Genomic DNA, 15,366 nt, shown 5'->3' on the forward strand with positions numbered 1-15,366 from the left:
CATCGGATTCGGATTCAGCGATCAAAAAATATCCCCAAAACAAAGTAAAAATTTTGGATGTAAAAAAAATATAAAAAGACTGTGTGAGAGGGTTAATGCTGAATAATAAGAGAAGGATATTGAATAGATAGTTAAATGCGTCAATATATATCTGAAGCAAATAACTTTTTTTATTTCCATTTATTGAGAGAGGAACCGCGATATTTGTTTGATGAACTTTCCCTCTCATCTTGAGCGGCCAATTCTTCGTCTAACAGCAATTCGAAGTTCCCCAGAGCCTCTGGGGAAGGCGACTTGTTCCATTTCACGCTAATCATTTAAATCGCATTTAATTTCGTGTTTGCAGACCTTTATGAATATTTTTACTTACTCAGGCATACCATCCGGAGGCAAAACAACCGATAAGATATTGTCGATTAATTTGTACTTTAAGATCCTGTCGTTCACTGTCGTGGATGTCAGAGATGGCGAGGCGTTCACCTAGAAGCGAAAATTTAAAGACTTATTATGAGTCATATATCATTTTTGCTGACTGCAGGATTGAAAATTTTAAAATACCCTGATAATCCAACACGATATTAATTATATTGATTAATGATATTGCTGTCATTACAACATTTATTATTACAACATTTGACTAATTGACTTAGATAATTAATCAGAAAGACTCAAAGATAAAGCCAAATAAAGAATAACGGAAAATTAATATTAAAATATTATATTATAATATTACATAATTAAAATATTATATAATTATAATATTTAATATATAATTAATAAATATATAATTAATATATAATTAATAATATTTAATAAATAATTAAAATATTATAATATTATAATATTATAATAATTAAAATATTATAATATTAATTTAAATATTATAATAATTAATATTAATATTAATATTAAAATAAATAAATTTCGTTGATAATAATCAAATGAAACGATTGATTTAAAAGAGTCAGAACGATCAGCTACGTGCTTCGATCAGCCAGGGCTTCAATTTGTTGTCGATGATAATATCGTATCCGTAACATTCGAAGCAATGCCGATCATTCGCCATCACGGGCGCTACCGCCTTCAATGAATGCACGATGCACCAGGAAATGTTAGCGAATAGCTTCTCTGTGACCGTTTTACCGCGTGTGCTCTCTAGATACAAGCGCAGATTCTGCACGCTCAGCTTACCGCCGTGCTTGCTGTTATACTCATCCTGCAAAATACACACATAGGTATGTACACAAAATATATTGTATACAGCACAGAACATTGTTGTAACATTGCAGCAATATTGCAGCAATATTACAATGTTACAACAATGTTCTGTGCTATATGGAAATAAGATACTTTCGCAAATTACATTAGAAATTAAATATTAACATATTTAAAAATTTGAAAATTAAAAATATTTAGAAAATTAAAATATTTAGAAAAAATTTTCCGAGCTTAGCAAATTTTCTCTATTGAAAAATCTTGCAAGCGTTTCTTTTTTTTAACAAATTTTGAAAACTGTTCCGAATTCTGCAAATTTAACAAAAGGATATAATTTAGCTCTCTGATTTAAAGAATTTTTAATATATTTGATTTTCAAGATATAAAGAAATATTCTTCTCTTGATATAAAGATGCTTTTCAGATAATGTTCTCGAAGAGATAAGATGTAAGTTGTGAAGTTTCTGTGCGAATCAAAGAAACAAGATACCTCTTATACAGCACAGAATATTATTAATAACAATATTATTAATATTGTTGTAACATTGCAGCAATATTGCGGCAATATTACAATGTTACAACAATGTTCTGTGCTGTATGGGAATAAGATACTTTTGCAAATTACATATATTAAAAATTAAATATTAACATATTTAAAAATTTGAAAATTAAAAATATTTAGAAAGTTAAAATATTTAGAAAAATTTTCCGAGCTTAGCGAATTTTCTCTATTGAAAAATCTTGAAAGCATTTCTTTTCTTTAATAAATTTTGAAACTGTTCCGAATCCTTCAAATTTAATAAAAGGATATAATTTAGCTCTCTGATTTAAAGAATTTTTAATATATTTGATCTTCGAGATATAAAGAAATATTCTTCTCTTGATAAAATTCTCTTGATAAAGAGCTTTTCAAATAATGTTCTCGTAGAGATAAGATGTAAGTTGTGAAGTTTCTATGCAAATTAAAGAAACAATAATATTATTAATAATATTGCTATTAATAATATTGTTGTAACATTGCAGCAATATTACCGCAATATTATTGCAATGTTCTGTGCTGTATGGGCTGTGGATAATTTAATAAGTATATAAAATGCATACGATACATACGCCGTGCTTTTGTACAGACACATTCGTTAGATGCACGTACATGTTGTCGAGCTCTTGAACGCTGGTGTCGTACTTGACGGTACAAAAGCGACAGAATCCCAATTTGAAGAGGTAAGCTTTGAGCGGCCGAAACGATGTGATGAGAACGTACAGTCGGAGATCGAACTTCTTGCTGCCAATCAACAGCGGATTGTCGATGTATCTATCGTGAAAGAGATTGTTATCTTTTTATATTGCCTGAGAATCTTATTAAGAATTAAAACCTGATCAATCGATTACTTAGATCAATTGAGTACCTAGATATGACATACGATTCCTTTGTTAAATTAGGATTGAATGGGGTCTTCGCTTCGCGTGACCATTTCTTCAATTTGCTTAATTTGTTGATGAGAAATATTCCAGCGCCTTGTGATTTGCCGCATGGCTTCATGATCCAAGTACTTTGCGGGGATTTGCGATACTCTTCCACAAACATATTGTAATCTACAAAAATACAATATTTTTTGTACACCACGTGAAAAAACGAATTAAATAATTTAATTTTGTTAACAAATTTTTATTTTTAAAAATTGCTTAATAAAATTATAAAATTTTTTAAATCCTTTAAATATAAAAGTTCTTTTTCACAGGGCAAATTCACTAGAATTTTAAATTAGATTCTATGACGATTTTTTTTCGACATCATTTTTTTCGATTCTAATTACATAATTCATAATTACGTAATATATTTACAAAAATCTAATCTTTGAAGAACATGGGTTCACCTGCAGGTAAGACAAAGGTCACTGGTATGAAGTCTAGATACAAATATTTGCCTGGACCATCCGCGCGCTCCGCCAAAGGATTTCCCTCTCGCTCCAAATCCTTTCGATATCGCTTGATATTCTTTACCAGTAGATCTTTGCGCGTCAGCTCGTAATGATTCGGAAAGTGATTGATCATTCTGGTACATTCAAACAGCTTATTTTTCTTTAATGGCTTAAATTCATGATTTTATACGAGATTATGTATTGTAAAGTTTTTCATAACTTCTCACACATATACATAACACATATATAATTTGGACATTTAATGTATTTTTAATATGTACAAAAAATTCTTAATATTTTTTTCTAATACACGCGTAATCTCTTTATTTATTAAAAATACAGATTAAATTCTTTAAGATTAAGATTTTCAATTGTATTATTAATAATGAAGAATTATATGTAATTGATAAAACTAAAATCAATTTTTAATATTTTTCACAAAAAAAATAAATTCGTAAAAATCCTAAAGTTCATTAATTTTCATATGTTTAATACTCATTAGAATTCTTCATACATTTAATATTCTTCAAAAACAATATCTAAAATCAATTCGAGAAAAGAGCGATTAAGAGCTACCGCGGTAGTGCGTAAAATTTTTAAAGATTAGTAATTCGCAAAAATTAAAACGCGTGAAAGACATATGCATATATTTTACTTGGTGCATTAACCAAGATATAGATTCTCAATTCGAGAATACTGTAAGACCCCTCTTTACCCCCCTGAAGAGACGTAGGCGAGTAAAATATCGGGGCGAATTCGACTCGGAGTCGAAGACTCGGGATTCGTTTTCCGATTCAGCCCGACTTCGCCCCGATATTTTTCTCGCCTACGTCTCTTCAGGGGGGTAAAGAGGGGTCTTATAGTATTCTCGAATTAAGAATCTATATCTTGGTTAATGCACCAAGTAAAATATATGCATATGTCTTTCACGCGTTTTAATTTTTGCGAATTACTAATCTTTAAAAATTTTACGCACTACCATCCGCGGTGGCTCTTAATCGCTCTTTTCTCGAATTGTTGTTTAATACATTACAGAGCCTAATTTCTTTATCTATTTATTAATTTGTTAATATCTAAAATCATCATTTCATACATTTAAAAATTATTTAAATATCGAATATATATAAAACGTAAAAAGGATTAATTTCTAAAATTGATAAAATAAAAAGATTATGACTCGAAAGGATTTATATACTGATTATCGTCCATTCTGTATCCGGTTTCGACGCTGAAGATATTTCTGCAGGATTGTGTAACGGCCCTGTAATGAATATGAATGCAACAATAAATGTAGAATATAATGGAAAATTGAGATTATTATAATCACCAGTAAAAATTCCAATCGTCCTCTGGACCTACTTGCGTCCAGCCGCGTTTTTCAAAGTTATGCACGATCACAGACTTGTCCACATCTGTACAGAACGTAATCCTCGTTCGATCCATCCCAATAAACGGCACTCTATCGTCATACGATTGTGAGCGTTAATATTCCCAACTACTGTTCAAAACAAATAAAAAATGATTGTATTTTGAACAGCGATATTATTGAATGAGTAAAATGACAGTGATTAAGAGCTCAATCTATTTTAGCTATATGTAAAATTGATGATTTTTAAGAATTTTTCTTGAAGAATATTAGAAATTAATCTTTTCTGCGTTCTATATATATATTTGATTTCAAATAATCTTTAAAAAATTTTTAAATTTTTAAATGTATTAAAAATGATGATTTTATATATTTTTGAAGAATATTAAGTGTGTGAAGAATTATAATAAGTACTAAATATTTGAAAAATAATGAATTTTAGGGTTTTGATGAATTTTTTTTTGAGAAATATTAATTGATTTTTTTGATGTTTTACATATGTTTTTATTGAAAATATTTTATTGACTATATTCAAGATTTAAAAATACTGACATACTGTTTACACATCAATAAAAACATGATTAAATTATGTTTACATAAATTAAAAATAAAATTAATTTATTTTTAATATTAATTTTAATATTAATTTTTATTAAACTTATGTTTGCAAATAATAAGAATTGTAAGATAATAAAAGATAATAAGATAAATGTATATAATATATATATAATAATGGAGAGATTATAAATAATAAAGCTGTAATACAGATATAAAATATAAAAAAGTGAAAAATATGCTTGTAAGAAACTAGAATAAATTATACTATTATAATGTCAAAAATATCAAGCTTAAGAAATAACGAAAAAATCTGTAAAACCGCGAATATCTCGCAACTTTATAATTGATCAGCATAATTAAATGACTAGTTTATTATCAATTAGTTTACTGTCATTTACCTGTCATAAATGATGCAAACATTTGTTCGCAGCCCGTTTGCTTTCCGCAGTTGTGTTCAATTTCATTCTCGAAAATAGCGAACGATATTGTTTGATCGATACAGCCAATTATCGATTTCAATAAACATAGAGGCCACTTCTCAAATTTTTTAAATATACTAGCCATCATACTAAATACCATAGACATATATAAATTAGACGAAGCATTGTCTATCTCCTCTTGAAAAATAGAAAATAGAAAACGTATCTCTTGACAAGTAATGGGACTACGACAGAAACAGGGAATGTACTGTCAATCTCTTTCTATTAACGCATGCATTGTTTCTAAAAATATGGAAATAAGAAATTAACTCAAATACATGTAATTTATTATTAAACAAAATACGCGACGTCAAGTACATAAAAAAAAAACTAAAAAAGAACTAGATCCGAGCATTGAAAGTCACTATCCTCGATGCGGCGCTACCAAGTAGCTTATCCGAAATTTTACATCAAATAAACTTTCGATTAAAATATTTCAGAAACGAAAGCCGTAATAAAAAATCTAACGGCATTTTTCTGATATAATGTGAATGCAAGCTTTCGATTGCGACCAGTTTGAATAAAATCGGTGCAGTTAATCTCGAGAAATGATAATCGCATGAAATGTGACATTTTTCGTTTTTCTTCATCATAAAAAATGCTTTAAGAAACAAAACATTTATGTGTGTGCATATATGTAATATGTGTATATGTGTATATATAAGTGTGAGAGATTAATTTATCGTATAATAATTTTCAAAAACCTTTTGAAGGTAAAATCTAATCTATCTCAAAAACGATATCACAAAAATATAAAATCTGTGCCATTAGATAAGATTTCTAAGAAGACTAATTTATCGTAACAATATTAAAAAACAATATTAAAAAAAACCATCCCTTGGGAGTGAACTTTAATATCTAGAAAATGAAACCTCGAAATTTAATGAAATTAATTTGAGGAACTAATTATTTTTTAAATAAATAATTAAATAAAATAAAATTCAAACAATTCCATATAAAGCAATAGAAAATTTCAAGAAAACAATTTATCCTTAATTATTACTTTATCTTAAATGTATTAATTATTTCCTTATTTTAATTATGTCAATTATTTTTTTATTTTAAGTTGATTCAGAGTGAAAAATGCGAATATTAAAAATACTGTTTTTTTTTATTGTTCTGCCTGTCGATTTGTCATGGATATCGTTTGCTTGAACTCTTTTCCTTTTATGGTAAGAGTCACTTCATTATGTTCGAGCAATAGTTGTAAAAATGTATCACGGAATAAAATAAATAAATTATATCCTTTCATTGATCCATTCGTGCACGGGTTTGGATGTAACAGTTACATATAAACAAATTATATTTTATAAATAAGTGCGTTTATTTTTTAATATTATTGCAAAAATTATTTTTCTTGTTTTATTGTATAATATTTTTATTTAATATTTAAAAATTTAAATTATAAATAATTAATTAACTTAATAATAGTTAATTTTATTAAGTATAATATAATTTACTTACTGACAATTTACTTACTGATTTATTATTTATTTAAGTTAGAATTTATTTATAAGTAATTTAGTGTTACTAAAATAAAATCTAAAATTATAAATTAAATTTATAAATTAATACATTTATAAATTAAATAAATTAAATTTAAGTAAAATATAAAATAAAGACAAAAAAGCATATTTTTAATGTAAATATAATTTATCTAAAAAAAAATCTTATAAAAGTAAAAAAATACGCCAAGTAATAAAAAAATAAAAAAATCTAAAAGAGTGATAAAAATAAAATATTTAGAACCGATATGAGATCAATACTATAAGCCACAATAAATTATGTGATATTAATTCGTAATCGATACTAAATGAGTTAAAATTAATTCCTAAAACATTTTTTATATGATATATATAATTTAAAAAAGCTTTACACAAATTCTAAATCGCATAAATTACCTTCAGGTCGAAGTAAGATATGAAAACTTGGCGTGCCCCTCCCCCCCCAGCTCTATCGTTTACATATCTTGAATGAAATAAAAAATTGATTATACAATATACATATATACAATATATATTTGTTAATCCTTTCATTTAGTAAGTACAATTTACATTTTTATAAAATAAGCTTTAGACTACGAATATGCAATAGGCAATCTATGGGCCAGAAACAACCTGCGAAGCTTTTTAATCCGGCTTATAACAAACATAACACTTTACTTGCAGAGAAAATAAAAAAACTTATAAAAAAAGAGATTTCACTTTGCCTAATCTCTATGTGGTGATTTCCACGTAATACAAAGAAAACAAGATATATAAGTTCGAAATTTAGCTACTCGCGTGTGCGATCCGTAGTGTCCATTATTATAAAAGGCATGTTAAGAGCACAGATTAATAGACAGATAGCCAATGACCCAGATAAAGACCAGACCGGCACTTTCTCACTGATTTCAGCGCCATACCATAGTAGTGGCCAATGCAGTAACTACTAACTACATTCTCAAGATAAAACTTTTCTGTTGCGCTAGCGGCACTGATTAAACATGTGTCTTTATTTAGGGCTTATAACAAACATAAAAATTTCAAGTATAAAAAAATATTACAAGGCGTATTAGACGAAAAGCTCGAATACAAATCAACTTAATTTTAATACAGATTCACCACAAGAAAGGAAATCAAAATTGATGAAAGTCAACCGCAATCTTTCCTTGACAGTGTACTTTAAAAAATTTTAATTAAATTTCATTAAAGAAAATTACTTGAAATTTTTAAGACAGTCGTTTCTTCATTTTTCGCAAAATTCAGCTTTTTTGTTATCATCAAATATTTTTGGTATTTTCAAGAATTTTGTTCACTGAAGATCAATGGTCGGCAAGAAAAGGTCTTCAATTTGAGATCAGCAAAAGCTAATAAACATAAAAGAAGAGGAAGAAAAGAATTTAGTATTTTTACTTACCGTAATTTCTTATCCAAATGTCAAATATCTTTCATCAGTCTTCTGTGGAAAACGAAACAATTTACAGTTCTCTGATTTGATATTATTACAGTTTCTGTATGCACATCTCGAATATCGTGATTTTCTTCACTTTATTCTTATCCATTTTAATCTATGAAAAATATCTGCAACAATCGAAAACAAACCGGCAACCGCAAACCAAAAACGTCGAAAAAGCATGCAATTTCCGCGAATCTCGTGATTTTATCGAAACTACAATTTCGTTAAAACTGTAGATTCGTAAAATCGGATCACACACACACACACACACACACACACACACACACACACACGTCACACTACTCACAATAATTATTTCAATAACAACGATAAAAAATCGTAAGATATTAAAAATCGCAAACAAAAGCACAATGGGAATTCGTTCTATGAGACACAGTCGATGTGATCACTCAAGATAAGCGAGTAGAAATAGACATTATAATTCCCAAAAATAACAATAATAATTTCAAATGTCTTTAAGCCTTTTTATTGCTTAGTTTTGTTAGCAACATAATGTAATCTCATTTTGCTAACTTCCTCGAGGTCCGCAAAATTAAAAAAAAAAACGAATTTGCAAAATTTGTTGCCACCTTACGTAGAAAATTGCAAATAATTAGCAAACTTGGGGAAATGTTTAATTGATGGCTATTGGATGTTTTCTGCTGTTTATTAAATTTGATAATCATCATAGGGTCCGCAACATTGAAAATTATTAAAAATTCGTTCTCGCTCTCGATGTCGTCGAATTCGAGAGCGAGAAGGAATAACGAGCAAGCGAGATGACCTATCACCAAAGAGTTCCGAAGTCTCTCTCGCGAGGTTCCCTTTATCTTTATCTTTCACGTATCATATATCATCTTACCACAGAAAATAAAACTTTTATATTTCACATTTTATCGATTTGAAAATAATTTCAATGGATTAATGAGATTTTTGCGATTAAAATGACATCAAACACGATAAAAATCGGACAATTTTTAAAATTTTTTGCTTTTTCTTACGTGAAAAAGAAATTTATTGCGAGAGATATTTCGGAATTATTAAGTTTTAATAATGTTGCCGGGCTCGAAGAAGTAAGCAAATTTGTAAATACGAGACATAAAATGCTTTAAGTATTTGTTACCTATTTTTACAAATCTTTTCGCATATTTTTAAAAAAATTCTAACACTTTTGCAAAACATTACATATTTTTGCGGAATATTTATTAACAAAAATGCTAATTTTTAATAATTTTCAATGTTGCGAAGCCTAGGACGGTTAGCAAATTTAATAAACAGCAAAAAATCATCGATTAAACATTTCCCCAAGTTTGCTAATTATTTGCAATTTTCTACGTAAGGTAGCAACAAATTTTGCAAATTCTTTTTTTAATTTTGCGGACCTCGAGGAAGTTAGCAAAATGAGATATATTATGTTGCTAACAAAACTAAGCAATAAAAAGGTTTAAAGACATTTGAAATTATTGTTACTTTTTTTACTATTTCTACTGGCTTAAGAACGCCAGAAGCTTGTGAGCTCGCCGAGATGAGGCAAAGCAATTGCGTGTCAATTTCATTATGCATTAATCTGTTGAAACGCAGCGCTTTAATTCTTTCCGCTTCTTTAAAGATCTTATCTCTTCTCGTTTCAAAGATCTTTTCCGCGAGCAAAGTTTGAAAATGGATTATTTTTATACTTTATAATTTATAATCCTCGATAATTTCAAGAATTTTCTGTTTGAAAATTATTAATTTTCTATTGCCTATTTGTTTATTTTTTCGCTTTTGTCACAGACTTTATTCCATTGCACTTTTGCTTACAGTTTTCGGTAAACAATTTTTTATCATAGTTACTGAAAATTATTATTGGGAATTATATACTTGTGCAGTGATCTGAATAATCTATAATTTAATCGAAATTGTAGATTTTTTTAACAAATCACGAAATTCGCGGAAATTGCGTACTTTCTCGATATTTTCCGTTCGCGATAGGTAGTTTGTTTTTGATTGTTGCAAGCGTTTTTCTTGCATTAAAAGATTATAACAATGCGTAAAGAAAATCACAAAATATTCGACAGATGTACATATAGAAATTGTAATAATGTCATATCATAAAATTGTAAATTATTTCGTTTTCCACAGAAAATTGATAAAAGATTTGACATTTGTATAAGAAACTGCGGTAAATAAAAATACAAAATTTTTGAAAATATGTACCAAAAATATTTGATGATAATGAAAAGATAAACTTTATGAAAAATTAAGAACTTAAATAACTAAAAATTGCACTAAGAAATAAACTAAAAATTGCACTAAGAAATAAATGGGCTATGTGAGTCATACGGATGTAAGGCGTGTTATGTCAAAATTTAATTAAAGAATTGAGAATTAATTCTAACTTTAAAAGTCCGAAACTTCGAAATGTCTAAACAAATTTTTCATGCACATTTAAAAGTTATATCGAAAAATTAAATTTCGATATAATCTCATCTTATATAATTATTGAATAATTATTTGAATAATTAAAAAATTTTTAAGTTTGATTACTGAAATTTTCACGTTAATTACTGATTATCCAAATAATCAAATAATTATTTACTTTGATTACTGATTATCCAAGTATAAATAATTTTTTAAATTAATTACTAATTATTCGAGCAATCAAGTAATATTAATTTTATAACAATTTTTTGTCCATCTTTGGTGAATGGGTGCGAACGGGGGCCAAATCTCTCACCTCTCATTCGCTTTCCCGTGATGCTGATTGATTGTCTCGATTCTCTCTCATTATGAACATATATTCAGAGCATAAATCGGTTGTCATCGCGGGTAATCGTTTATATTAATAGATTAATAGTGTGTTAGAAAAATATTTTTATTATTGTATAATTATGCTATGTTATTGTTATGCGATTAATAAGTTGCTATGTGAAAAAACAGAAAAAGTAGATTTTATAAGAAGTACATTTTAGAAGAAGAAATTATCTTAGTAGAAACGGATATGTCGGATCAAAAGGAATTTGAAAAAATGTATGAAGAAGTAGATAAATTATCTGAATTTGAACAATTATTAGATGGAAATGGAAATACTGTTTTCTAATGAAACGTTAGATAATATTCGAATTAATGATTCGACGTATAAGTACTTGAATTTTATATTTCATTTTTTTGAAATTAAAATTTAAAATATAAATTTTTATAACTTTTACATTATCGAATTGTTAATGATTCTTGTTAGAAGTTTGCGAGAGACGCGCAAGAGAAAAGTTGGGAAAGTTTTCAAGCTAAAAAAACTTTACATAAAAGATAAAATTTTCTTTTTTTTGACAGTTGGTTTACAAAAATTGTTTACATTTTATTTACTGTATTTCTCTCACATATATTTATATTCTTTTAACATATTATATCATTTTATTATAATATATTATTTGCATTGTCACACGAACAATATTTTATGAAAAAACTATTTATTGAAGAATTATATAATTAACGTAAAATTATATGTAGTATCTGTGAATATAACAAATAATTACATTTGTTGTGTGTAAATTTTTATGATATTATAAATTTCTTCATTATAATTTTTATTTAAATCATGTATTATTTATTTTTCATCAAATTATATTAATTTTATTCGTAATTATTATTCGTAACTTTTTTCTTTTTTTGTTTTTTTTTTCGTTAATTTAAAGTATAATTTTTTTAAATGTTAATGTTTTTGAAATTTTATAAGAAGTACACTTTAGAAGAAGAAATCATCTTAGTAGAAGCGATATATCGAATCAAAAGGAATTTGAAAGAAAGTATGAAGAAGTAGATAAATTATCTAAATTTGAACAATTAGATGGAATGGAAGTTCTGTTTTCTAATGAAACGTTAGATAATATTCGATTCGATTCGATAATTAATGATTCGACCGTGTAAGTATTTGAATTTTATATCATTTTTTTAAATTAAAATTTAAAATATAAATTCTTATATCTTTTTCATTATTGCTTTTATATATTTCGTTTTTAATAATATTTCTACATATTTTATACTATAAATTGTGTTTTATAATTTTGTGTGAAAAAAGTTAACTTTTCCATATATATTGTAAATTATTATATTATGTATTTCTGTTTTTTGTTTATTTATTATTAATTTTATAAACGTTTGTAAATTTCTTTAATTATTTTTTAATAATAATTTGAAAGAAAATTTAATTACACCGTAAAAATTTTGTGTTAAATTTAACATATTTCATATGTCCCAATTTATCCACTCTAATTTTAATGATAATTTAACAGAAGGCAAGTATGTAAATAAATAACACAAGTAATATGTTTAAAAATTAACACAAAAGTGTAACACTTAAATTTGATGTGGAAACAAAGTTTATGTTAAATTAACATATTTATAATGTTCAATTTAATTAAAAGGAAAAGTTATTCTTACATTTTTATGATAAATAAGAGAAGAGATATGTCGATTTAACATATGGAAATTGTTATAGAGAGAAAAATAACACAACTTATTTGTTCATTTTAACATATAACATATTTCATATATCTTTATATGTATGTATATATATATATATATATATATATATATATATATATAAAGTTTAAAAGAATCATATGAAATTAAAGGAACAAATGTCATTGGTATACATGTCATGTATACATGAGTATACATTGTTTCTCAAAACATTTCAATTTAAATTAAAAATAAAACTTCAATGCAGTCTTGAGATGGCATATCTTCACTTCTCCATTTCTCCACATTTCCATTTCTCCATTTCTCCATTTCTCCATTTCTCCATTTCTCCATTTCTTCATTTCTCCACATCTCCATCTGTAAAAATGGTCGCATGCATTTTATTCCTATTTATTTTTATAAAAATTATCATGACAGCCATCGCGTCGATCGTAATATATTATGATTGTTTCCCAAAACAGTTCAATTTAAAGTAAAAATATAACTTCAATGCAGTCTCGAATTGACATCAAATCTTCATTTCTCCATTTCTCCATTTCTCCATTTATCCATTTCTCCACATCTCCATATCTGTATACTCATATAAACATGGTTGCATGCATTTTCTTTTGTATATTTTCATAAAAATTATCAAGTCATTTATCGCGTAATATATTATAATTGTTTCTCAAAACAGTTCAATTTAAAGTAATAATATAACTTCAACACAATCTCGAGTTGACATATCTCCACTTCTCCACATTTCCACATCTCCACATCTCCATTTCTCCATATCTCCATATCTGTATACTCATGTAAACATGATCGCATGCATCTTCTTTTATATATTTTTATATATTTCATATATTTTTTTTATATATTTTCATAAAAATTATCAAGTTATTTATCGCATAGATCGTAATATATTATGATTGTTTCTCAAAACAGTTTAATTTAAAATAATAATATAACTTCAACGCAATCTCGAGTTGACATATCTCCACTTCTCTACGTTTCCACATCTCCATTTTTCCATATCTCCATATCTGTATACTCATGTAAACATGATCGCATGCATCTTCTTTTATATATTTTTATATATTTTATATATTCTTTTTATATATTTTCATAAAAATTATCAAGTTATTTATCGCATAGATCGTAATATATTATGATTGTTTCCCAAAACAGTTCAATTCAAATTAAAAATATAATTTCAATGCAGTCTCGAGTTAACATATCTCCACTTCTCCACATCTCCACATCTCCATTTCTCCATATCTCAATTTCTCCATTTCTCAACATGTTTATATCTGTATACTCATATAAACATAGTCGCATGTATCCTTTCCTATTTATGTTCATAAAAATTATCATGTCAGCCATCGCGTCGATCGTAATATATTAATGCTATCAATATTAAATAATAATATTCCATTTATTCAAATATTTAATAACATCGATATAATAATTTGTTATTGATAGCATTAACATTTAGATTTAATATTATATTTGATTTAATACACATATATTTTTAACTTTTAAAATAAAATATAACATATTATTTCTTAAACATTAATAATTATACAATTTCTTTAATATTTTTGAAGATAATTTTGATGATTTAAATTTCACTTTTAAAACATTTTTATTTCTTCTTCAAAACATGTTATATTTACTTTTACAACGTTTTTAAAAATTAATTCAACTTAATTAAAATAATTTTAATTAGGATTATTGGAATATTAAAAGAAAGAATGAATCTTACTTAACAGCCCTAACAATCCTACTATTAAATGATTCTTTTAGAATAATTTTAATTGCTCTAACAATCCTACTATTAAAGAATTCTAATGATCTTAGAGCCCTATCAACCCTAATATCAATAGAAGAATTCTAATGATTTTACTTAATAGCCTTAACAATTCTACTTCCTAATTAACTAAAATTATTCGAGATTTGAGGAACCTACCTCTAATCATCACCTCATCATGTATATATATATTTTAGTCACATGCCCTAACCGCGTACCCTAACAGCGCGCCCTAACAGCGTGCCCTAATCGCGTGCCCTAACCGTACTCTTCAGTTGAACCTATCTTTCGTTTCCCCTGGCCACTTTCTTTCTCGATCTCTAATCAGAGATGGAAAAAGAAGATAATTACTCCTTCTTTTGCTGGATTACCGGCTAATTACCGGCAAAAAAGCGTGAAATATTTACGCTCATTTAGAAACGATCGTTTGATTTCACGATCGCTCGTTAAATACTGAATATAACTTTATTTTAACTGAAATAAAGCCAAATTACTACAAATTTCTATAAATTATATTTTATAATAAAGTATATAATTAGAGATTATTAATTAATATGTATATATTTATCATATTACAAATTATTTAATTAATTCATCGTTTGGCTTTATATTAAGTTAAAGTAAAGTTTAAAGACAATATCTA

General features: G+C 26.7%; 1 protein-coding gene across 1 annotated transcript; it reads right to left on the bottom strand.

Annotated features, from left to right (window-relative positions):
• Positions 1 to 142: 142 nt before the first annotated feature.
• LOC105248151 (probable tubulin polyglutamylase TTLL1) lies at positions 143 to 7,827 on the bottom strand. The gene is given in 12 exon segments (XM_025411937.1): positions 143 to 309; positions 371 to 480; positions 986 to 1,216; positions 2,325 to 2,526; positions 2,621 to 2,807; positions 3,089 to 3,267; positions 4,329 to 4,394; positions 4,461 to 4,592; positions 5,456 to 5,479; positions 5,481 to 5,625; positions 7,438 to 7,504; positions 7,591 to 7,827. Coding segments are annotated over 10 exon segments (1,311 nt in total). The 5' UTR covers positions 5,522 to 5,625; positions 7,438 to 7,504; positions 7,591 to 7,827; the 3' UTR covers positions 143 to 170.
• Between the last annotated feature and the right edge of the window lie 7,539 nt (positions 7,828 to 15,366).

This window comes from Camponotus floridanus, unplaced genomic scaffold (genome assembly GCF_003227725.1).
Source record: "Camponotus floridanus strain SB8 unplaced genomic scaffold, Cflo_v7.5 scaffold454, whole genome shotgun sequence".
NCBI lineage: Eukaryota > Metazoa > Arthropoda > Insecta > Hymenoptera > Formicidae > Camponotus > Camponotus floridanus.